The sequence below is a fragment of the Haliotis cracherodii genome, unplaced genomic scaffold (assembly GCF_022045235.1).
Source record: "Haliotis cracherodii isolate W230 unplaced genomic scaffold, xgHalCrac1.p SCAF_1, whole genome shotgun sequence".
Taxonomy (NCBI): Eukaryota; Metazoa; Mollusca; class Gastropoda; order Lepetellida; family Haliotidae; genus Haliotis; species Haliotis cracherodii.
In genome coordinates, this window is record NW_027266264.1 from 4,705,741 (window position 1) to 4,733,173 (window position 27,433).

At 38.8% G+C, this 27,433-nt stretch overlaps 1 protein-coding gene across 1 annotated transcript in view; it reads right to left on the reverse strand.

Annotated features, from left to right (window-relative positions):
• Positions 1 to 27,433, reverse strand: part of LOC139471662 (lachesin-like) — a 69,441-nt gene that overhangs the window by 15,775 nt on the left and 26,233 nt on the right. The window contains exon 2 of the mRNA XM_071254097.1: positions 3,830 to 3,939. Within this exon, the coding sequence (XP_071110198.1) occupies positions 3,830 to 3,939 (110 nt within the window). The remainder of the gene's footprint in view (positions 1 to 3,829; positions 3,940 to 27,433) is intronic.

The following is a 27,433-nucleotide window of genomic DNA, read 5'->3' on the forward strand; positions in this document are numbered from 1 at the left end:
GCCAAGATGCTGAATGCGGTCAATCATCCATGGAATCTCCGCGTCGACGTTGCTTAACTTCACCTAGGACCACGTGTCAACATCAAGCCTAATATGTCGAATATCAATGAAGATCAAAATTTTGATCATGTTGAGATCATAGCACTGATGTCCTCCGATGACACCGTGACACGTAGCAGTATACGTATATAAGGCGTCCCGAGCGCAGCCCCGTGCTACCAGAGGCGGCAAGTAATATAGTTACAAAGGTATTCGAAGGAAGGAAGTATGCAAGCTATAAGAAGTTACATGAGGTGGAAACACATTCAGCAAAAAGTACTCGCAATCTATTTGCCATGTCGGTGCAAAACACATTCACTGACATAAACGTCTTGTGATGAATTAATCGTACATTCCATTAGCAATAGGGGTGAAATAATATAGGCATAACTTGGGAATACAGTATGCAGCCAGTGAGCGGTCGGTGGAAACAATACTGATATATAAATATATATGTGACCAACGTTCCCATATAATATAACGAATGACCATGGGATGGGTTCAAGCGATACGAACATGTTGGTCTGCATGGTCACATACACGTGTGAAATACTGAAGGTTGTAGGTTGTATTGTTATAATTCCAGTCAGAGACCCATCACTCATGTACTAACTACTGCCACCAGTAGGGCAGGGTGCGCTTAATCTTTTCGCGAACACCTGGTTTCATCGCTGATTTTCTCCGCTACTTTGCCTTTTAAGCAGAGCGTAATCTGTTTCCTCGTATACGAGGAAGGTAATGCTCTGGCGTTGACACTTTATATTGTATGTTTTGCTCGACCGTTACTTATAGCCTGATACTTGACCACCATTATATTCTAATACTTTGCTTTACATATATACTAATACTCGACTGTTACTTATATCGTGATACTTGACTATTATTTATAGTCTAATACTTGGCTATTACATATATACCGATACTCGACCGTTACTTGTATCCTGATACTTGACTATTATTTATAGTTTAATACTTGGATATTACATATATACCGATACTCGACCGTTACTTATTTCGCCTTTTGTACCCAGTGAAAATGTTTCCGAGGATACTCGAGACTGGTTATTATCTGGCGTTCGCGTTTTATATTATGTACTCATTCTCGACCGTTACTTATGCAATTTCCTCGATCATTATTTTTATAACAGTACCAATTCTTGACACTTGACATACCTGTATTCTTATCCTTAAACATATGTGTAATATACATTATTCACGTGCATTATCAATCTTGACCATCACTCATTGTTAATTCAAAACTATTACTTGTTCGTTAAATGATGACCGTTACTCGTTTCTCAAACCATGATCGTAACATGTGGTAAAGGATTATCATAACTGATATTATATTAAATCATTGCCAGTCAAGTAATGAAATGGTCGTTATTTGTACAAAATATCAAATTTGTATAAATTCTGTCAATTCTGAGTAATAAATGATATATCATGTTCGTTTGGGAATGTTACATTAGAATTATATCTTGACTTGTGTATCAAATAGTTACATGACTTAATAAAATCATTTATTTTATGTTTCGAAAACCATAAACAACATGTTCAGACAAGAACAGTAGAGCAGATGCGGCCAAGGCTTTAGATGCCCAAAGTCGTTACAATAAGGCTACCCAGATGCAACATGACAAACTTCAGCTGCACAAATACTTCCCAGGCTGGGAAAATAATCAAATTAAAATATCAAATATCTAATATTACAATAAAATAATGGACAAACCGAATATCGATAAAGGGAAAACTAACTAAAGTAATTATCACAGTTGCGTTTGTGTCACACATTAAATTAGCCAAAGTTTGGTTTTGTTAGCACAAGGATCGATATGAAAAGGGCAAAATAGAAACGCAATTAGCGACATGTCGAGAGAGAAATTAAGACTGGTGGCAAGTTTGCGTCCGGTGAGATATAAAACACCACTTAATGAAAGCGTCTCGGAAAGGTTAGTTAACATTATTAATTTGGCTTGTCAAATGCACACTTTTCCAAAATGTTTTCTTTTCTTTTTAACAAAATCAGCATACCCTCAAGACAAAACCAATAATTGAGATTCATATTACAATGATCTAAAAAAACCTTTCTTTTACCTTTCTCTCACACGCTGTAAAGAATTGGGGGTCATTGTACTGTGGGCCTCTCAGAGGTTTAAAACCGTTTTGGAATTCTATTTGCATACACCTGGGGGATGTGCTGTTGATTATTTCCAGTTGAAAGTACAATCGCTTAAGAATGTTTTGTGGTTTCGGACATTGTGTGATGGGGTCTTATGTTCAAATAATGTGGGTGGCGGTGCATGGGGTTGCTGGTTGTTTCATAAATTATTTCCATGCTACATAGTAATACATAGCCATGTATAGTACCTTCAAGTTACTTTGGGTTGTGAATACTACTGACTTAAGGTAGAATCATATGCTTACAGAAGAATTATCACTAAATGTAGAAGTGGATGAAATACCTTAGGTATCCAGAAAGTGTGTAGTGTTATTACTGAGATTATAAATGAAGAAGATTTATGTAAAAGATGTAAGGTACCTGAGTATAAATTACATCATATTCTGTATAACTGTGTTGTTTATATTGACAAAATGGACCAACTCCTTCAACAAACGTGTGACATGTATCAGGGCATTGCTTCTCTGTGAGAATTAATTGTAACTTATGCCAAATTTCAAATTTATGTTTACAAAATGCGTGAGGACCGAATTCAAATGTATATAAGTCTAAACAATAATGTCTTGAAGACTTTATGTACTTAGGGTCTTTGGCCTTTACTACAATAAAAGCAACATAAAGATCCGGGTTACAATAGGTCTTCAGCAACCAATGTTTGTGGTAAAAGGCGACTATGCTTGTCGTAAGATGCGACAAACAGGATCGACGTGGTTGATGCATGTCATCGATCCCAATTGAGTGGATCGATGCTCATGATGTCAATCACTGAATTGTCTGTTCCCGACTCGATTATTTACAGACCGCCGTCATATAGCTGGAATATTGCTGAGTGTGGCGTCAAAAAAACAAACTAACAAACAAAACTACAATAAAATTTTCCTTTCAGTCTGTCTGTTTCTATTAGGGTTGCTTGATCGTTAAGCCGTTCACGGTTGTGGGTACGTATTATTTTGAACATTTAACCACAATAAACATGGACGCGCATTATACCATAAGCGAGAGACAAATAAGCAAACAACTAATTATTTCAAGGCAGAGGTCTTGTACATTATAGAACATTTTAACCATAGTTACTCTATGAATAAATACTCATCTGTTCGAGATAATATGACGTTATTATGATGTATATAACTAACCGACATGGGTGAATGAAATAACGTCGTTTTGTGTGATTTATAAGGACATTTTCAAAGATTGAACCGAAGGTCTGAGTTAGTCCATCATATTTTACAAATATTTTTGTCATAATATTTCCATGAATGCCCACTGTTCGGATAATGGCATCACCCTTGGTACTGGTGTCACCAGATTTGCAATGATCATTACTTGTTTTAATATCATGTGGCAACATATTGTCCTCACAGCATGCACAGTTTAGAAACACATCTAGACCAGCGATGTAACAAAATGAATGGTATAACATGATGTATATGATGAATTAATCGAAAGTCCTATGATAATTTCATAACTATCATTATTAAATCTAAATGGTGCAAAAATGGCCCAAATAGCAGACAAACATGCATGCTTATGGCCATTAGAACCATTCTCTCGTTGTTCTTTGAACAACATGCAAGACCCTCAAACTGTTCTGGGATTGAATGTTACCTGATGACCTCCTATGTACACCACAGAACAAGGTAGAATGGCCCGAGATCCCTGCTTTATCCTCAAGTGTTCTGGTGTAGAGTTAAACTGCGGCTCGAGTTCACACAAAGCTGAAAAGATAAATAGTGAAGCTTATAAGGTGGGTTATAAGTAACAATTAGCGAGATAACAGGGCCTTCCTATAAGTACGGGGCATGTTGTTGTTAGGTAAGCCTTTTATTGAAGAAGGGTTTAAGCTATTTTTTCCAATTAGTCTAGACGTAGGCTTGTCTGTCTGTGCCCTTCGTGTTTGAATCATTTACCCCGAAACAAAACCGGTGTGAAATTGGTATCAATTATTCATGCAGAATGTTGGCTATGGAAGATAAACGACTCTAGACATTTAATCGTCAGTCATCGATAGCACTTCTTATTTTACCACCCAGTATCGTTATGTTATAAGAAAGACAAGGACATAGAATGATAAAATGTCCTTGTCACTATACCACAGAACTGTCAATTATTGGAAAGTGCAAGTGTATAAACAAGGCGATTTCAAAGAATGAACAGTACATTAACCTTAGTCGCATTAAGCACGAAATTGCGTCAGTTGTTTATATTTGGTTTTCAATCATAAAGCCATGTCAATTATCAAAGGGGCAACTTTGCACAGGGGAATCATGTCTAACAACGCTTGCTCGGTATAACAGCATGACGCAAGACAAACGCCGCCACTCGAAACAGAACGAGCAATTTCTCGCAATGACCTTTGACTATGTCTGATTCATCAATAATTTGACACTGCACACAGTGTGATGACTTTGAGTCTACATTTCAAATCCCAATCGACTTTTGTGCAGCATCAATCATAAATATCGGCTATTGAAATTGGGAAGCACTCAAGCTTGCTGAAGCCACTAATTGACGACTACGGTGCGGACCAATCGCAGGCCTTTGTAGTGGTTGTCTTCTCCCACGTCCGCGTCTTTCCGAACTCGGGTATTAAGTGCTTGGCGGCGGCACACGATACACACAAACAGAGTGGTGCTGTTATTAGCAGATTGGTAATATTTGAAATGTAAAACTCTTACATGTCACCTCCCACAGTGTCTATCTAACATATTTACCAACACCAGCAGAGCAAAGAACAATGTTGGCATTAGATGTACATTCAGTCCATTAGACGATGAAAGTCTAGGTCATCTTTGATCGTGTATACAAAGTTATTCATATTCGAAATGGATACAACAACATGTATATCTATAGGGTTGCTGATCACAAGGAAATGCTGGAAAGGATGACGAAATATTCAATCATGTTCACTGTTCAGGGACTGGTCATTTATTATGGGAGGGGGGTGACTGGGTGAGTGGGAGTCATGACAAAATGACCGCGAAAGAGGGGGCAAAATATGATACAGTTCTAAGACCAATCCCCGCCACCTATAATAATGCCAGCCCCTCACATCATACAAACATGCACTAATTATTATAATTATTTAGCAAACGCATATTTTATCAAAATATTAAAGCATAAATTAATATTGGCACCACCATTAACAGCACAAACAGCAAAATTGGCAATGTACACGTTTTAACTATTCATGGAATGCTGTACAGAAGACAATGATATCCCGTGGTGCTCTGTGTAGTCAGGTTTTCCTCATGCTCCTCAATGTGAGTGTTAATTAACACGACTGTCAGTGATTAACGGTATGGCAAAGTTGATTAACTCGCCGAGTTCTGCCTGCAGCGAAACACCGTCTTCACGTGGCAACCTGTCAGTGTTGTTTCAAACTACGAGGGGCATTTGTGGATATATTTATCAAGCATACATATAACAACAAGAAGATAATTAACTCTGGGTCATAATTCGACCCCAAACTGCTTGCTTATGATATAACATAAATACCTGAAGACGTGTTTTGCTTACAACGTAAGTTGAAGCACAGCTTTCAAATATTCACGAATAACTGTCATTTAGAATTAGAATTTACAATAACCTTACTCTCCGACGTTATTTATTTTGGTAAAAAAATATTCCATGAATTTCGATCTGCTTCAGCAGAGTGGCTACAGTTCGCACTATGCTTGGAAACCGCTCAAACTGCATATACATAATACTTAAATTCTATTTGAAATTTTTGCGTACTACATAAATTTAAAGATCGTACTTGAGTGTAGCACGTAATTAGCAGAGCAGGGGCCTAGTAATAACAATATGACAAATGTCAAGGGACCAGTGTACGTTTTTTCTCCTGCCTCAGCTGTTTCGATGTTTGCGTGAGAAAACAATAATTGGGAAGTTCCTTAAATTCCGGAACCGAAAAACGCCAACTGAAGTTAAAACGAAACAAAGGATGTAGAAATAATGTGTGGAGGAATTGAAAGAAACAATTTTGTTAAGATCCATGTGGATGATAAACTGTGTCATTCCACGGCCACTTAGTATATGTGTGAAACATTTGTCGATTCTTCGTAAAATTCGAACTCACAATCCAACGCAAAACGACATGCTTAATGCAAAATTTAACAGATCAATAACTCAAACATATTGAAAATATACATGCCTTGGCATATTACTAACAGCGTCAAAACACTTTCCATAATCATAAGAAATCTCTGATGAAAGCGGACTCCATTGTACGATTCCGACTATATCATGAGAATGTATTTATGAAGCAATATCAATAGTGATGATACCAGGTTTTCGTGAAACTGTGTGCCAATCCTGCCCCACTGATGGCACTCGTCACAAACACATGCATGATAAGCATATCCAATGAAGGATTTTAGTCGTGAAAGGTCGCCTTTCAGCAAAACCTAATAGTACTATTCCAATCAAACAGTCCAGACTGGTCATTGTCAAGTTCTCACAATGGAGATTACACTTACAGTATATTCAGATACTTTGTGTTAGGTTTGTATGATCGCCCACGTGTGAATTATTGACAATGTTACAGAGCCCCTACAGACACCAACATGTAGAGAACGCCTCCCGTTACTAACGCCTGTCAGTAAATCACTTTGGGATCACGCCTCCGGTAGGGGATGGGTGAATGGTGACGATAGTAGCAAGTGACGTGCTGATCATTTGCCAGAACGCATCGAACCGCTCTCGGTCCAAGACAACGGAGTCAATGATTAACCGCAATAGACAATATACTTTAATAGGTAAGGAAGACAATTTAACCCATCTTTAACAATGCATGCGCAGCGTGCATATCCGGTGAAGACACCAGAACTGGATCTAAGTAAGTTCGGGACAACTTGCAGATTCCCATCGCAGGCTGTCTTAAAAATACATTATCAATAAATCAAGCAGGTATCATATTCAGGCAGTCGTTACAAGAACCCGGTGTGTATTCATGGGAAGAAAAGGTCCCCAGTGCCCCACCAATACTGAAAATCGACGTTCCCGTGAATATCCGGGTTATAATTGGTTCTGAGCAACCCATGCTTATGAGACTAACGGGATTGGATGGTCAGGCTCGCTGACTTGGTTGATGTATGTCATCGTATGTCAATCCCGTAGATCGATGCTCACGATGTCAATCACTGGGTTGTCTGGTCCAGACTCGATTATTTACAGACCGCCGCCATATAGTCGGCACCTTTTTCTAACGTGTGTCACTTCTAAATGTCATACAAAGACGTGAATTAAAAGTCGACTAATACTAAGGATAGCGTTGTCACAATGCGTAGTTACTTTGATAGTGTGTCATGGCATCTTAATGACGTGGACCGTGTACTCATTCAATGTTTACTATTTGGATCTATACAGGTTTTTGTAAGAGAGGAGCATTTTCCTTGTGGATCTATACAGGTTCTTGTAAGAGAGGAACATTTTCCTGGTGGATCTATACAGGTTCTTGTAAGAGAGGAACATTTTCCTTGTGGATCTATACAGGTTCTTGTAAGAGAGGAACATTTTCCTTGTGGATCTATACAGGTTCTTTTAAGGGAGGAAAATTTTTCCTTGTGGATCTCTACAGGTTTTTGTAAGAGAGGAACATTTTCCTTGTGGATCCATATCGGTTCTTGTAAGAGAGGAACATTTTTCTTGTGGATCTATACAGGTTCTTGTAAGAGAGGAACATTTTCCTTAGGTGCTCACCAATTTTAGACAATTACTTTACGAATAGCATGCTTCATCTACAATCACAGTTTAAATGCATCATAACGCCTTAATGTATCGAATGGTCATTTAACATACTATATGACCACAACTTTGAAGAGATATGAGACAAAATATTCAGCGACATATTTAGTAATATAAGTTGTTATTCGGATAACAGTATTTTCTATGTTCATGAACAACCAATCTATGATTAATGTATACAAAAGTTAATTTGATTTATTGACGTTTTATTAAAGTTTGGACCTCTCAATGGCAAGGGCCTAATACAGATAGAAGTATGTTCTCACTCAACTTCAGAAAGAAAACTTTATTTCATTATATTTGATGAATATCAAGTTAAAAACAAATAAGGGTCAGTTGGCGACCAATTTGTTAAGGTTGTCTTATTACGCACATTGTCGTACAATGTATCAATTTAACACGTCAACGCCAGAAAATAACCCGTCTCCAATACATGCCGAAAGAGATTCCATAGGGAATTATAGGAACATAGAGATGAAAATTATATGAATGGATCACTGACAAACAGTCATGACATCAATCTTTTCTTTACATTCCCGCGAGTTTTAACTGTAATGTTGTTAAAAACGGCGTAAACCATAGTTATGCAATTTGAAGGATTATATAATAATTTGTTGATATATTCCTGACATATTGTAGTATAAATCGAAACATCAATGAAAGCTGTTGCATATCACTGGCCTTTTGGCATGTCATGGGACTATAACACATGGGAGGTAACTCTAGAATATAGATTTGCAAAAGTGACAAGAAAGCAACGGCTGGCCAACACAAGGTATCTTATAGTCTATTGATCTTCTATTACAGTCCCTGTGAACACAGAAGGATGCCTAGCTTTGGTACAGACGCTTTCATATCCTCGCCGTGAGTCAGGCGTGATGTGACAAACTAACCAAGAGACAAGTAAAAATCACCATTTTCCAAAAAGTTATGACGATACTGGTGATGATCGCGAGCTGTCAACAGTTGATTGATAACTTTGAAATCTATGACACAAAGTCACCCTACCAAAACATTCCAATATTGAGAAAAACACTGCGGCAAATGGATATCAGTTAACGTAGAATGAGGGGCAAGAAGAGAGCGCTTTGACAACTGAAATTGAACAAATTGAAGATATTATTTAAAGAACAGATTAGGAGAATATGAAAAGAATGTGACATTTAAATCACACATCAATTGATACAATAAAGCATTTTGAAAGAAACGTATGCCTATTTCATCTAAGACTATTGATTTTTGCCTGTAATTAGATTCTACTCAAAAAGCGATTATTGGCAGAATGAATACCGTCAATGGGAACATTTGATGTCAAGAAAAACATGTCCGAAAACTAAACGATTAAGTAAAACTATTTTTATAAAATCAAACGAATTTCAGGAATAACGAATAAACGTGTGTGAAATTGCTATGAAACATATGCGGGATTCAACATGCCACCTCTCGCAAGAAACAATAAACGATAAACAAGTACAATGAACTGAAACAGGATCCGCTTGTCATGGGTTCGACTCTCGGCTCACCCAGATCCTGATGGCTTTTCAAAAGTGGAAATCATGTATGGACTAACACTTTGGACTTTCAGATACTTTAAATGGCCGAAATGATCAATAACCGGGATCCAAATTGTATCATCGTTCACTCAACAATGCTGTTTGACTGGTATACAGACACATACATGAATACTACTCAGAAGAATATATTTGCTGGTTATGATGACAAGCTAGCTTGTAACTAATTGTTTTAGATTTTGTTTAAAGTTTTAACACTCAATCATTCTGCCTATGAAATTTGATCATTTGATTTAGTTGTTATAGATTGTTCACTCACAAACTTGGCAACGTAACATATATTTTATTACCCAAAAAGTGTCATCCGGAAGCAAATGGTTTCGAACATTTTTATGTGATTGGCATATCCTGTTTTGATATACATGGTTTGGGCGTTATGGGCAACACATGTTCCCTTACATCAGTATTTATAATGTCAATCTGTTATATTGCATGCTTTCAAGGTTCAGGAAGAGAGGGGACGGAGTGAGAATATCATGTCAACACGTAATGGATCGCTGAACGGAATCTGCAGCTGAAGGGAACCTATAAAAACATCCTAACATCGATTTCAAACATGATCAAATAGAATTGAGTCCGAGTTCTTTCCGGAGAGGGGCTTAACGCGAGGGCATGGCCCAATCATAGACGAGTTATGAAACTATATTCATCCCGGTAACATAAAGCAATGACTAACGTCATTTTCTTTACACGTCAGCCAAAGTGTGACCGGAACGTTGGTTATACAGATACTTCATGGACGAATGTCGGCTACATAAAGTATGGAAAAAGGTATGATAATATCATGCAGAAAAATACTATGTTTCTGATATGGTGGTGTGGCCTAACATTATCTGGAATCACCAAGGCTGACTCAAACAGTGCAATCTCGGTATTTTAGAGGAATAACGTAGATGTCTCCAGAATTAGAATCCCTTTCGCAGGGATACATAAAAAGATATCTCAACTGCACTTAACAAGGCCAAAAGGCCTCAAATCGCCGTAGCTCCCGCAATATCACACACAGCCTGTACAGACACGAAATGTAGTGTCCATCATGTGCAGTTTTTACTTTCATTTTGGGGGACTCAGGTTGTAAGGGTGAGGAGGGATAATGCTTCATTTTTTCCTAATCTAAAGGGAATGTCTTCTTCCAAAATAAGGTTATCACTTCAATCATTCATAGAAGTGAGTGAGTATTGGTTGGATTAACGTCGGTTTGACCAGTGAACGAGATTTTGTCCGGAGATCAGATATTCTTTAACTCCAGATACAAAACCAGATGGTGGCAACAATTTCTTTTTCTTTTAACGGTCTGAAGCATAATCAATTTTTTCCAAGATTATTCCGGGACAATTTTGTTCCCTTAACCCGGACTGGACCAATGCATTACATTCATCGCCTTCTCTTTAGTCCGTGTTGATATTAGTAACTGGAGCCTGTAACATGCATTTATTGCAGTTACTAGGCCAACCTACACATACATACTTTAGTTGACAGTCAGATAAAATATGACTTTACGATAGTAGCAGTGCTTTACCTTTGCACCTTTCAAGATCATTCTCTGAGCCTTCTCTGAGACAGATGCTATCTAGCTATTATATCAGACATCAGACCACAAACAGAGTGAAATTACTTTGCTCGTGGAATATTTAAGAACCAATAACATGAACGCATTCTGTCGATAAAGAATCTATAGGACTATTAAATGTATGTTTCCATCACAAATCATAACAAGAGCAGTTTTACTTCATCATTAAGAGATTGGATCCTAAGGCAGTGTACAGTCACATGCTGGCTGTATCGTTTGCACTATCCTTGGGTTTTGTGACTTGGTCTTTTAAGCCTGTCAGTGGTAATTCTAGACTCATTCATTAAATACAATACATGACGAATTGCCTATATATTGACTTGGAATATTAATGGAATGTTAAACTTAACTGCACGAATATATGACCATAAATAAACAGAGAATTGAAAGCAAATGTCACCAGATTTGAGTTTGTTATGGAAATAATGAAAACCAATTTCCCAGCGTGCTGCTACTCAGGTTTCACATGAAACATTAAATATCCGCTGTGCCAAATCAGTATTACATTGCATGTCCTCCTAACCTCATCCTCATCGTGATGTATAACATTTGCGTTGTTCTAAACCAATGGTGCTTAACCAAACATAACTGAGATCCAGCAAACTTCCTGACTTCAAACTAGCAATGTTATAATCCTTAATTAAACACATTAGTTCTATTATAGCTTCACCGGTAACTATTCCGAGGAGTATAACCTTTAATAGACACTTTAACATTTCTTTGTAAAATCCCATTCACCCAATTATACCTAACAGATCATATAATTCCAAATGGTTTCAACTTTCACAGGTCATGTACGTCGAATATTAAAAACCATCGACGCTAAATTGGTAGTAAATTGTATGTTATGACGAGATTCCCATCAACCACAACATCCCAGTGGCTCGCTATCAACACGTAAAGACTAATATTCTTGCACATCTGAAGCCTCTGTCTGTCTGCTGGGCCGTCTTAGACCAATCCCACAACAAAACATCTCTTAATGATCTAAAACGCTGGGGTGTAGTCGACTTGAAGCTCGGCTGGGTCACCCAATGAGTCACTGACCATTATAACACCCATGCTGTGCAAGGGCTGATTGTTTGAGCTGGAGAAAATCCCTACTAAGCCACTTCTGGAACATTTCAATAATGTCTAAATAGAATTTGTAGCAATCGACTTGCCGATTTAGTTTTGTGAATGAGAACAGCCGGGTCTGTGAATTGAGTTTGGAATAGCATGGGCATCCAGTGCATTTCTATTGTAATGTCAGATTTAAATATTTGTAAAATCTTTATTTCAACAGTTTAGACCAAGAGCTTATAACTGTAGACATTTTGTTATGAAAAAAGATTAGAGTTTTTAGAATTAAAAATCCCCGATGATAGAAATTTAAATGCACTGCGTTATTGTTAAAAAAGAAATTGCACTCTCGTATCATTACATGGACAGGTACGAAGTAATGAATATCATTTAAGGGCCAGCAATTGTCCATAAGGACACAATAATAATGGTTATTTGTCATATGGTTCCTAGCCCGTGATTTTCAACAAATGTGCATAGTAACCAATAAAAGAGAAACACTTCACAATAAATGATGTACGATTCCCCTGGTGTTTTGTCTAACAGCTTGCAAACAAATGTTCACATATCCGACTCTCAAGTAGGTGATAAAGAACGTTTATTACGCTCTGGTCGGTTAACACAACGGAATAATCCATACCGTCATTTACACTAAAGCCACCAGGGGATACATGTCGGATATCAATAATAAACCAACTTACGCACCTTTGGCGTGAACATGTCAACACCATCAATAATTAATTACGATTCTAATTATTTTTGTTTCATTAAGAGTATTTGCTATCAATCAGTTAAGGATTATTGCTGAACCTGAGAGGATTCCCGCCTTGTAATCATTTGGGAATCAGCTTTTGTGGCAGGTAATTTGAATCGACTCTTGTCACTGTAGGAATATATGGGTATTTCTCAGTTTATCAATAAATTTGATCGCAGCAAGATGGGAAGTGACCCAAGTCGAAGACTGTCAACCTTAACATAATTATCGTAATTAACCCTTTATCACCTAAGAGAACATCAATTTGGATCAACATCCTTGATTCTGTTCGTTTCTACAAATGTTTCGCCTCGACGCTTTTTCCCATTTTGTCTTTCAGTACGAACCAGATCCCGTGTGATTCTACGAGATTGGCATCCATGACAATCGGATGAGGAATAATGGGTGTTTTCTTGCTGTCTGCCACGTCGGGTTGTGAGCGCTCTGTGCTGGCGTTAATAATGTGTAGGGGTCGAGTGGTCAAGCTGCAATACCACTGTCCATTGGAATTTAGTACTTAGTTCAAGGGTGTCAGTTGTGTATCGGCCGTCACAAATCGCAGCCGGTAGTCTCTGTCCGACATTACATTTCAGACCTTTCATTGGCTAATCCATAACATCACATGGTTTTACGTGTACAATTCCAGATCCATAAGGCGCTGATGAACCGTGACCTAGTTTTCAGAGACAATTTTCTTGGGTAATTGAATAGTTAATGACCCAATATCGAGAAATCTACAAGAACATGCTTCAGGATCAAAGAGTTGGACTATCTGCTGATATGTATTCATAATAACCATTCATTCTATTTACACGGACAAAGGGACCAATAGTAGGAATTAGTAGATCGCATCGACCAGAGCCATACTCATCACAGCCGTCATCCAGCAGCTACAGTAATATTTTGTTCAAAGAGCATGTTATTTGTAAAGTTCACCTGCACTTCGTTACAGTAACGAAATGATACATGATAAAGTTAACTGTCAATGTAACCCTGCGTTAAACCCTTACAAACAAAATCAAGCATTCCCCGGGGCTTGAACCCTTTCTATATAAATCATCACATTGGCTGAGACAATAAGCAATGGTTGGCAGAGTCAACAAATATAGAGTGGTAGGTAAAACGACCTATTCTTCACCTCAAACATCCAGGGTAATTTTCGTTGGATATGAAAACAAACGCGAGTGTGGATCTTCCCTGTCTCGCTGCGAGCTATCAACAGCCGTCATGTTGGCATTACGTGGATCTTTGCTGTTCACACAGAGATCGGCAGATTGGGTGGGGATAGCGGGAGGGAAACATCGGGTCTCCTTTGTTTAAATACCATGCTCTTGGACGTATCATCCAAGGAAGGGAGTTTGGGATAACATTGATTACATTGCATAACACACATGGAAGGTAACTGTAGATCGGCTGTGATCTTTACAGTGCACACACGTTTCAACTTTGTAGACATGATATTGACAGTAAAGGACCGATGGGTGTGGTGGTGGGTGGATAGGTTTTGGGTGGGCGTGGGGCTGATATGGATGTGTCAGCTGTTTGTGTTACCATGCACCAGTAGAGTCAGTTTGAGTATCTTTTTTGCAATGGATGTTGGAGCGGTACATCTCCACCTGCAACTCCAACAGGACATGCATGATACTCGACTTCATTACGATGCAACATCATTAGCTCTCATCCTTCAGATATACTTAGTACTTCCAAATGCATTAGAGGTTAGTTATTTTCAGCATACCACCCATCAATAATGTGCGATCATGTTAGCCACAAGAATCATAAACCAGTCACAGCAGTGTTCATGAGAAAACGAAAACCAAAATGTATTGATTCTGAAATGTTTTAAAGATAGCTGACGTGCAACTGGTAGACACATTATAACATAAGTGAGTGAGTGAGTGAGTTGGGTTTTTCGCCGCTTTTAAAAGTATTCCAGTTATATCACGGCGTGTCAGCTTAATGTTGTAGGAAAGCCCGAAGTGATGCAGGTTTACCACTTCGGTGAAACCCACGAGCACGGGTATGGTGCTGACAAACCTAGAAACATAATTGGGGCGAATTGGGATTCGAACCCACAATCATAGGTTTCTGGCGTGCCCAAGGGACGCAACTCTGCACAGCGAATCGCGGCGCCTTAGACGACTGGGCCACCCGTGTCCCCTATAACATAAGTACATGTGTCAGCACGTGATCCAAGTACGTATGTCTGTTACTTCTGTTGCTCGGACAATGACACATATAAGACAGTTAGATTATCTTATCTAGTATGTACTGCACCTCAACCGAGATATACGTACGAGACTAAGTATATTGCATCATGGGTAACGAGCAATTGCTCGCATTAAGAACAGAAGATGGGGAATTGGTGGTATGAAGGAGACAGTTAATGTCGTGTTCGTTAGAAAACATAACATTTCTCAATCCACAAGCCTCCAATTCTCCAAGTCTTGGGCTAAGACGTGCACCATCTTATCGCACTGGGGATGCTTTGAGCCAGCTACACAAGTACATCGCATTGATATACGTGACTTTTATTACCCCATTGAGATGAGACTCATTTGGTACGCAACAGTTGCCCTTTTCTTTCAGAATGTTGTTGAAAACATAAACAAACGTTGATATATATGTCATGCTCATCCTATTTGGTTTATAGGAGTTCATCATTATAATCCTCTTTGATGTGCATATTGTGGCAATTATACCAGAGACGCTAACTGAGATGTAACGTTGTTTAACTTACTCTTCTGGCATTAACAGGTCTGTACTTCATGACTACAACCGTCATTGTTTACCATCATATCCCTAACACTGTGGGTAGGAAGATGAAGACGTTATGGTGGAAGCTACGGTTTTGTTGGTGGGTACTAATCTGAGGATAGGGTCTAAATTATATTTTTAGCTTTTAACAATTCTAGAACAGGTGTTTATATTCTTTAAACTACGCAATGGCAGATGATAGTGTTATCAACATACTTCTACCAACTAACACGACATGGAGACTCCATATCTGCAGTGTGGAAGATGGTATAGGTAGAGGTCCAATTATTGCACTTTTTTTGAAGCATGGACTGATTGGGAGAGATTTATTCTTCTGCTTGAGAACTCACTTGGTGGTTTATACTGAAGGTCCTCCGGGATTACCTTGGAGGCCTTGGTGATAACATGTAGTCAATAACTACCCAATTAAGTTAATTGTGTGTTAAGATGGTAAAACTGCTGCGTTACTGGGCCATTAAAGACGAGACAGTTGGTTGGCAAATGGCTGGAGGACTGTGCATTGGAAGTAAGTGATACGGGGAAATGGATTGTGAAATTGGGTAGATTACCAACTCCTAGCAGAAGCTCTGAGGTCGTGCTTTGAATCATACACTGCTATGGATATAATGCAAACTTAATTACTGAGGGGAACCTTTGTTCTGAAAGGTTACTGTCTGATGCTCGATTCTACAAAGGGTATTTGTGATGAGGCATGATTATAATCAATATCTCGTCAGCTTGCAGGCACACTTGTTGGAAATGAAGCATTATCTCAACACCATATAAGCAATGTTTACCCTACACAGTAATGCACTGTATTGGGTGTACCTGCATACTTGTCAAGCAGTAATTACCATTGACAAGAACCATGCAACGTCTTTATTACCCGGTGCAGTCCCGGGATCTCTGTCTTACCAAACTATGTTCTTTGAGGTCACATATACCGTACATAAACCTTATCAGTGGTGTTGTGTTTGCGTAGGTGCATATTATATATTACAAATTTGTCACTGACACACTAAACGGACACAACTTGATCCAAACCTGATCCAAACTTACACCACACAAAACAATTATGAGGAAAAACATAGCTATAAATAGACAGCAATATACCCATTGTATCGTAATATGTTCTGGATACAGTAGCAATGCAATGTTATCATATGTGCAAATGCTACATCCCTTCGTGGTTTTTAAAAATGTACAAAGGTTCATATATATTTCTCTAACATGACCAATTATTCCTTATTGAGCTCAAAACGTGAACAATAACGGTCAAGTAAAACATATTTGGAGTTGTCATTGTCAAGATGGAGAGTTTAAGATTTTCTTCTGTTGTATAACTACACCATTTCAATTAAAAGCAGTATTTAGTATGCATATTACAGAAGAATACAATGCAAGTGGAATGACTCCGCACTCATTAAACTGTAAACAATTTCAGTGGCAAAGCGGGCAAACAGAAATTCAAATTACTATTATAGTATTTTACAAATATAATAGCATTACCTTATCATTATGATTACCTTATCAACAAGTCATCATGCAACACGTGCTTAATACTGAGATAAACAACTCGATCAGCTGAACAAATGTTTAGCCCATAAAATTAATGAACACACAACTAAAATTCTCCTTTGATTCGTCCAAGTCCTACTGTTGCTAATACTTATGAAGGCAATAACATTATCTGTGGTATCCCCGTTCGTGCAGTTGTTAGCAAGACAGCACAGAACCAAGAACAGCTGTCACATCTCACGGGTCAAGTCGACAGAAAACTCATATTGCTTCACAAGATTATTTTGATTAATTTGGACAAATCGTGTAATAATTTGTCATTTATCAAATATCCACCTGCCAGGATCTGCGACATGTTAGCAGAACGTATGAATAAATAATGACGGACATCTCTCGTTTAGCTGCCTGATTGGATACGTTTTACAATAGGGTGAGCTTTTCTCTAAGGCAATGAATCAGGTAGAAAGAACAATCGAATACTCCACATTTGTTCCCTGTGCAATTCCATTATGTCATCAGTATTGTGGGCGATCGATAACGGCTCTACATCATCAATGGGAACCCGTCAAATAATTATGTCTTGCTTTCGTGATCGAAAAAGCTGTCTCTCAACTTCTAAGGTGTTAGCTTTATCATTACAGAGGCGTGGGTAATTTGCCAAACATACTGATTTATTGTATTGCTCACAAACAACATTGATTTGTCTTCCACTTGAGCGTTCAGTCTGGGCGTGAAGACCTATAGAGAGATCACACAATGCTTGAGGAACATTTGATATTCTGGCACATGAATCGAAATCCCCATTCTTCGCCTCTCTGTATTCCCTTATAACGTCTGTAGTTAGATGCCATGGAAACGAAATAGAGTAACGAATCTCAAAAGAAGATTTACAACGTTTGTCGAGATGACTGTAGGACGTTATTTGTTCTTCCCGATGTAGTGAAGAGGTTAGACTCAATATGGGAGCAGTTACGTCGTGTTTGCAGGTACAATGTATTCTCTCGTATTCATTTAGTGTCAGTGGGGAGGAGTGGGGAGGATTTTACACCGCTTGCCATGTTCCGGCAATATCATTGCGGGAAACACCAAACACGGGTTTCACTTTGGGTATGAATCGAGCCTGGGTTTTCGTTTTGACGAGCTAACTCTTCGTTAAACAAGGTTAGGTGAGGTGAAATTAGGTTTAACGTCGCGTCCAAGATTATTGCACTTACATAACGGTGTGCATGCACATGTGGCTGTTGTAGTAGTCCGGACTGATGCTGTTTTATAGTGCTAGCTCACTGAGATACCATGCCGCAGTTTAACATGAATACCCCACTCAGACACAGTATACTGACTTCGAGCCGACCAGTCCTTGTTTTAGCCCCTTAATGCCGAGCGCTAGACAGGGTAACAACAGGTACCATCTTTTAACGTCTTTGGTATGGCGCGGCCGGGGATCAAACCCCGGACCTTCCGCTCTCTGGGCGGACGCTCTACCGCTAGACCACGGAGGCGGTACAAGGCTACCTCATTTGTTATTGAAATGAGATGGTGCAGTGAATATGTACTCCACGCGGCCACTCACTGACACATTATGAAGTCACTATTCCTCGAGGTAGATTCATAAGGCAGGCCTTCACAGCATATGATTAGATGTATAAATAACTCGGAATACACCATACTCAAGCATTCAGTTAAATCATCACAAATTCACTATTAAGAAAAACTTCTAATACACTGACCTATCAGAAAAACGAAAACCATATTTGCCTTTTTGTTGCGCAAGCAGTTTCACCTTTGTTTTGTTTCCATGTTTGTCAGAACCGTATCAATACACGTTGGTTTCACCAAAATGGTAACCTTCGAAAACTTCCTGATTTCCTCCCAGATCAAGTAGACACGCCGTGATTTCACAAAATACAATTAAAAGCGGTGTCAAGCACAACCAATGTACACCCTTTAGCGCCAGGCGCTCTTGTAAGCCATTCAGTGTGTGTGCAAGTGAGTGTTACTCATATCAAACACTTAGATACGTGTATCATATGTCGATAAGACTTCCCTTTGAAGATAATGTATTGTCCTACGTGTGTGTGTGTGTTAGCGTTCATTTCCATACGCGTATGATAGAGTTCATTTTCATGCAAGCATGTTAGTGTTTTTCATTTCCACGCATGTATGTTAGTATTCATTTCCATACGCGTATGTTAGTGTTTTTCATTTCAATGCGTGTATGTTAGTGTTTATTTCCATACGTGTATGTTTGTGTTTATTTCCATACGTGTATGTTAATCAGTGTTTGTTTCCATACGTGTATGTTAGTATTCATTTCCATGCGTGTATGTTAGTGTTTATTTCAATGCGTGTATGTTAGTGTTTATTTCAATGCGTGTGTGTTAGTGTTCATTTCCAAGCGTGTATGTTAGTGTTCATTTCCATGCGTGTATGTAAGTATTCATTTCCATGCGTGTATGTTAGTGTTTATTTCCATGCGTGTATGTTAGTATTCATTTCAATGCGTATATGTTAGTGTTTATTTCCATGCGTGTATGTTAGTGTTTATTTCAATGCGTGTATGTTAGTGTTCATTTCCAAGCGTGTATGTTAGTGTTCATTTCCATACGTGTATGCTAGTGTTCATTTCCAAGCGTGTATGTTAGTGTTCATTTCCATGCGTGTATGTTAGTGTTCATTTCAATGCGTGTATGTTAGTATTCATTTCAATGCGTGTATGTTAGTGTTCATTTCCAAGCGTGTATGTTAGTATTCATTTCAATGCGTGTATGTTAGTGTTCATTTCAATGCGTGTATGTTAGTGTTCATTTCCATGCGTGTATGTTAGTGTTTATTTCCATGCGTGTATGTTAGTATTCATTTGAATGCGTATATGTTAGTGTTCATTTCCATACGTGTATGTTAGTATTCATTTGAATGCGTGTATGTTAGTGTTCATTTCAATGCGTGTATGTTAGTGTTCATTTCCATACGTGTATGTTAGTATTCATTTCAATGCGTGTATGTTAGTATTCATTTCCATACGTGTATGTTAGTGTTTATTTCCATGCGTGTATGTTAGTGTTCATTTCCAAGCGTGTATGTTAGTGTTCATTTCCATGCGTGTATGTTAGTGTTCATTTCCATGCGTGTATGTTAGTATTCATGTTAGTATTCATTTCAATGCGTATATGTTAGCGTTCATTTCCATACGTGTATGTTAGTATTCATTTCAATGCGTGTATGTTAGTATTCATTTCAATGCGTGTATGTTAGTGTTTATTTCCATGCGTGTATGTTAGTGTTCATTTCCAAGCGTGTATGTTAGTGTTCATTTCCATGCGTGTATGTTAGTGTTCATTTCCATGCGTGTATGTTAGTATTCATTTCAATGCGTATATGTTAGTGTTCATTTCAATGCGTGTATGTTAGTACTCATTTCAATGCGGGTATGTTAGTGTTCATTTCAATGCGTGTATGTTAGTGTTCATTACCAAGCGTGTATGTGAGTGTTCATTTCAATGCGTGTATGTTAGTGTTCATTTCAATGCGTGTATGTTAGTGTTCATTTCCATACGTGTATGTTAGTCTTCATTTCCAAGCGTGTATGTTAGTGTTCATTTCCATACGTGTATGTTAGTATTCATTTCAATGCGTGTATGTTAGTGTTCATTTCCATACGTGTATGTTAGTGTTCATTTCCATACGTGTATGTTAGTATTCATTTCCAAGCGTGTATGTTAGTGTTCATTTCCATGCGTGTATGTTAGTGTTCATTTCCATACGTGTATGTTAGTATTCATTTCAATGCGTGTATGTTAGTGTTCATTTCAATGCGTGTATGTTAGTGTTCATTTCCATACGTGATTAGTGTTCATTTCCAAGCGTGTATGTTGGTGTTCATTACCAAGCGTGTATGTTAGTGTTCATTTCAACGCGTGTATGTTAGTGTTCATTTCAACGCGTGTATGTTATTGTTCATTTTCACACGAGTACGTAAGTCTTCATTTCCATACGTGGATGTTAGTGTTCATTTCCATACGTGTATGTTAGTGTTCATTTCCACGCGTGTATGTTAGTGTTGATTCTAACGCGTGTATGTTAGTCTTCATTTCTATACGTGCATGTTAGTGTTCAAATTGATGCAACTTTTCATTCATTGTGAGTTCCACGAGGTCACACAACAAGACAACTATTTAGTGATGCCATTGCATTCGAAGCTTAATTAAAGTTGCCAGAAGCAGTGAGCATCGTATCGTAAAATCTTTTGGTATAAGACAGAGTATCTTTGACACTTTCACTCTAAGTGTGTGATTCCCGGCCGCATCGCTCCATATCGGAGGGATTGATATAAAACATGGCCCACCGATAAATAACAGCTGGCGTTGCACAGTGAGCAAAATAACATATCAGCAGACACCTTAAGACATCCAGTGGAGCTGTACTCATAAATAAGTATATTGCAAGGATCCCAGACACAAAGATGCAGACTGGCTACGGGCAACTGGCTTAACTGTGTTTTGATGTTTTTGTTGAATGGATGTACGAACTCATGATAGTTTGTGCTACATATTGTGTGTGGATTAAGTCATATATGATACTAATTGGAAAGCCTAACATCAACACGCTTGGCCCTCAGTGCCAAGTGTCAAAAAATATTGTGTAAGTAGGTTAATTCTTTTAGACGCGTTATCAAGTAGAAAGGGACATCAACAACACGAATATTACATAAGAGGGGTGCATTTCTAACAAACATTGCAAAAGTGTTTGTGAAACTTCGTTAACTTTCAATTTCTTCATAACTCGATTTTTCACCTATAACGAGGCAACATTATGGTCCTATCGGAATCCTTAAAGCGAAATATCTTCGCTTCGCTTGTCTCGAACTGCGGACAACTCGATACATTTTCCAGAGATTCAATGACTTTGAGTTAACGGGGTTTCAATGAAGTCCATTTCGCTCTAACAGTTATTTCTTGCCTAAACAAATCTTAAGACATGCCATTTGGACTTCTTCTCATGAATCTTTCACATGGAGATGATTCCTGTTCGTGAAGTTATTTCTGATGCAATTATAACTGAGACAGAAGTCATGATTCTGGACATGAATGTGTCGCCTGTAGGTACTTCACGTAGTGAATACTCAGTTAATATTCACGCCTAATACCACTTCTTTCCCGCAGCGTGTACAAATACATTATCAAATCACACCGGGTGTACACAAATACACCACCACTTCAATAAAGAGATCCCGGCTTTCTTTACGTACAATGGTAAAAGGGCGTATAGGCTGGTCTGTTGGGCAAGCTTTTGCCTTTATCGACAGACGATAAACTATTAAATATACATACACTGGACGCAAGGATTGCCTCAAAAAGAAGGACTAATTGACTAGTCTTTGAACCAACGTTAATTCCACGGGGTAAGGTCTCACCTGGACTCCTCGCAGCGTCACACACTTAGGGACTTCCGACACGTGTTGCGTCTAGCCAACAGGTTCAAAGATGAAGGTCAATTTCAGAAGGTAATGAATAAGCGAAATGCGTTTGGGGGTTAAAATTTGGTTGTATTATATAACTTGATAACATGTGTTGACGTTTCATACCGACAGTATTTTGTTTGCTGTAGGAATTGAAACAGTTACTGATTTGTATACAAACATATTTTTAGCATGATGCCATATGTCGTCCAAGGTCTCTGACTGTGAGATGGTGTAATAGTTCGTTAATATTGCGTTGAGTTGGGTAAAAGAATAATTGCTTCAATATTGTTGTGGGTGGCTTATATGCACTTCTCACCGCTGACTCCCCAAAACGATGACAAGACGTGTTTTTGTATTTCTGGGGGATGAAGAGCACCATTGATTTTACTCTTCTTTTCTATTAACTCATCTTCAAATCATGATCGATATATCAATATGTCTTTCATATAATTTCCGTATCGGTGAAAGAACGGTTGGTTTAATAAGTCAATGTCATATAACCCAAACGGATGGAAATCAAGATAATAAAAAGGGTCGGTGTCTGGTCAAATTACACAACCCTCGGTTTAGGCTACTACTCCCAATAACTTCGACTAACACAAGTTCCAAGTTACATTGATAGCAATAATTACTCAAGAATTGAATTACACTTCAAACACCCACTTTGCCACCTGTAAATTTAATTTCTATCGATATATATTAGCAGGTATCTGATTCTGTTCAGATTATTGGGAAACATCTTTTCTTGGGCTTTCTTATAAGATTTATAAAATCACATTTATGCTCCATAAGCCACTGATGGCCCGCAGGGCATACAATTTCAAATTAAGTCAGAGCGAGAAGAAATCTAATTAATCTTTTTCTATTCGCAATGTAAACGCATTTTTTTAGTCACGTGACGACAACCCCGTGCCCTGTGTTGCCATGTTCGTTTGTTGTAAAAAGACGGGTCCCTTTTTTTGGCAACAGAACGCCTTGATTGTCTCCGATGAGATACTTGAAATCATATTTACTTAAAGCTGTCTGGTCCTCCGCACTGGCGGTTGGCATAATAGAAACGTAATGATCTCACAACGACAAATGTGGGGATTATTCAGTTGCCAAGTACAGATGCTTCTACTAATAAGACTGCACAGGGAATACAATGCTGAATAATGGGTAATAATTGCCTGTATGTTGAAACAGAAGCTACGAATCATACGATGACCCCGTTTTGCTAATTACCTACTGCTTGGCGCCATAGTTGTACGGTTACGTTTATAGGGGCCTTAATTTGGGTTTTACTGAATGCTTGTAATGATGTACCGAGTGGTAAGGACATGGGGGTTACTGAAGGAGCCATCAAGGCGTATGATGACAGTCAGTGAGCTACTCAAGGGTCCTAACATTATAGGGCTTTTTCAAAGCATGCATCCGTAATTTCAAAGGAACGCACTGTCAATGTGGTTCTCTGCTACAGAATAACAGGGAACGTCATGGTATGAAAACAGAAAACAGATAAACAAATCATCTCGCTGACATCTCAGCTTGTTTGAGCCGAGACAATGCTGGGGATTGTATAAGAGAAGATAAAGAAAATAGGAAAGGAAGCTAACGCTCATTTGGACTTTCAAGATGCCAATCAAAACTGATAGCTTGGTACAGTGTTAATACCACAAACTGCCTCACCATCTTAAAGATGATATGGGTGTAGGTGGGGTTGGGGGTTGGTGTGGGGTTGGGGGTTGGTGTGGGGGTGGGGTGAGTAGAATGGGGATGGAACAGGTGGCGGTGGTGTATTAGAAAATCATGCATGTTGGTACTATCCATCTCGCATCGGGACGGTGGGGGTAGCCTCGTGGTTAAAGCGTTCGCTCGTCACGCCAAAGACGCGGTTTCGATTGTCACATGGGAACAATGTGTGAAGACCGTTTCTGGTGTCCGCCGCCGTGATATTGCTGGAATATTGTGAAAAGCGGCGTAATATCAAACTCACTCACTCACGCCATTATACATCCATGTACGACTATACACTGTGCACAAATGTGTTTTGAACTCAAACAATCCGTCAAGACGACAGCATAAAGAAGCGAATGCTACACACCTTAAAACCACACCCACCACTGCCCCCTAACACCAACCCCGCCGTCATCGCCCCGCCCTGTCCCCATCATTTCCCTTCTCAGGCACCCAGTCATGATGAAAACCAGAGAGTTGTGAGAAAAAACTGCATGTTATCATCGCGAATGTCAACATTCCTAGCGCCATGTTTGTAAGGCTGCAATATGGTTAACGGAAGGATGATGAAAAATCAGAACTTCAAATACTGAAAGTTCAGAGTCAACATGAACTTTATGGCAAACAGCGCTGATGTTGCATCTGTTTGACACATTCTCTTTGTTACTGCCCCTCCTTAGTTTCAGGAAGTATACAGTAAGGTGACCCTGTCTATTAAGAATACAATGTCGAATCATATCTTGTATGACTAAGCCTGTGTCAAATAAGGAAACAGACATGTGTTCAAACGTATACATCATACAGTGAATGAATTTCCTGTTCAAGCCTTTGATCTGAGACATTAACCTGATTGATTTACATTCATTAATATCATATGATTTTCCTCCTGTGTGCATAGGATGACAAGGAATAATTGCCCTCAGTTTTGATGTCTATGAACAACCATTTCGTTGTTAAAAAGTCCATGTCTCTGTTTCAACGTTGATCCCTTGGACGTATTATAATGTCAGGACTGATGGACAGGTACCAGTATTCGACACTATGGTACATGCTATTCCCATTAATGGTTCGTCTTCTGTGTATCACTCAATTGTCATCTGGTCAATGTGTAGCTGAAGCCTCCTTGCTTGAGTGACAGGCTCGATTCCAGACAACGCCATGACACGAATGACTTCCGCGTTAACCCTTTAACTGACAGGGTCCTGGCACAATCTCACCCGTCTGACCAGCGATGTGGGAGCACCCGTTTCTCCTTCCTTCTCAATCCGCGACTAGGAGACCGTCTGTATGATTAATTCACTCGATGCCACCTGCCCCATTCCAACTCAGAGGCAGTGATTTCCCTTGAGAAAGGAACCCACAATTAGTGGAAGCTAGAGGTTCTTCTCTAGCAAGCCCCGAGACTAGCGGCGCCCGACGTTACAACTTCGCTACCGCCGACCAAGCATTGGGAACTGTATAAATCATCGAAGACACTTGGTTTTGATTTGATTAATGTAGCGGAATTTTTCATTGCGAGATCTTTATGTGTTTCGCAAAACTTAACGATGCTTTTTAAATATTTGAAAGATAATTGGGTATCATCTGTGTAATATAATTATTCAGTGAAAATGACGTTTAATATATCGAGTTTATTACTCTGCCAGTCGTAGCCTTGCTATACATCATGTATAATGGACAATATTGTACTTAAGAATTCTTTACCCGGCGCTCTAGCACCAACATAGTAGGAGGAGGAGTGTTCCGGCGTAAAATGTTTTAATTGTTAATTGTTAAGGTAAACAGTCAAACATACATAACACTATTTTATCAGTACTCAAACAATTATCATCCGTAATGAAATCAAAGCAATGGCATGCTTGAGTCCTACTAATTACAAGCAGTTCAACCCAGGTGATCCAGTAATTGAATAAAATTACATCCCAGAGCGTAAATCATTCCTTCATCAATAATGCCTCTAAGTTTGAGTCATATGGGTTTACTCAAAAACGAAAGGAAATTTGCAACATTGTCTAACAAATCATATAATTCTAATTAAAGCCAAACGTTCCCATAGAGGCGTCGTCCCGGCACGACGCTACCAATTACTGTCGTTATGGCTTGGACGAGCACTGGACGCGCGCGACCTAGAAAATGTCAGCCCATGCTCTTTCTCATATTGACGCCCTAATATTCACCATATCAGATTATGAAATGATAACAGACTATTAAATTATGAAATCAATGAACGAAGTCCTCTTCGGTCCGGTTCAGGAGATTTCCCTACCATTCACCGTGGATTCAAGAAGTCCTTCACGAACCATTAGTCTGAGTCGAAAAACGCCAGCACTGCCTGGAGATCTTTTGGCCATATGGGGCATTAAATCATAATAAAGACTTTATTTAGGCTTGGTTAAGATTAAGAACTTCTTAACATCAATCAAATTCCTTTGTGAAGAAAAGCTGTAAATTGTTAGCTAGGGGGAAAGAAATCATGGCGTGAGCGTTGGATACAGTATAGACAGTTTGATCAAAAGGGTGGGAAAAATTATCCTAATCTTGTTTAAAGTATGTTCGTATAAAGACGTATGAGATTTTTTTAAAGAAAATAGCATTTATCATTTCAATGTTAAGAAATCCGTGAGACGTCAAGTAAAACATAAATGCTTAGTAATATGAGTCATACCCATTATAAAAAAATGTCTGTCGATCATCATTGCATAAAACACGTGCCAGTTCACATGTTTAATACAGGAGACATGTAGATATAGTCTGACTCATTCTTATGACTTTGCAATTCTGTACTTTGGTTTTCAGTGAGCTCGTGAGTGAATGAGTTAGAGAGTTTCTGAGTGAGTTGACTTTTTACGGTATTTCAGTCATATCAGGACAATGACATGTAGATATAGTGAGGGAAGAAAGCCCAAAGTGATGCAAGCCTTTTCCTTTTGATAAGTTGTACCAATTGAGTGAAACCCACGAGCACGGGCACGGTCTGATCAAGAATCACGGCAAATCCGAGATTCGAACCCACAATCGTAATATGTTCCTGACACGCTTCATAGGGGGTGCAACTCCG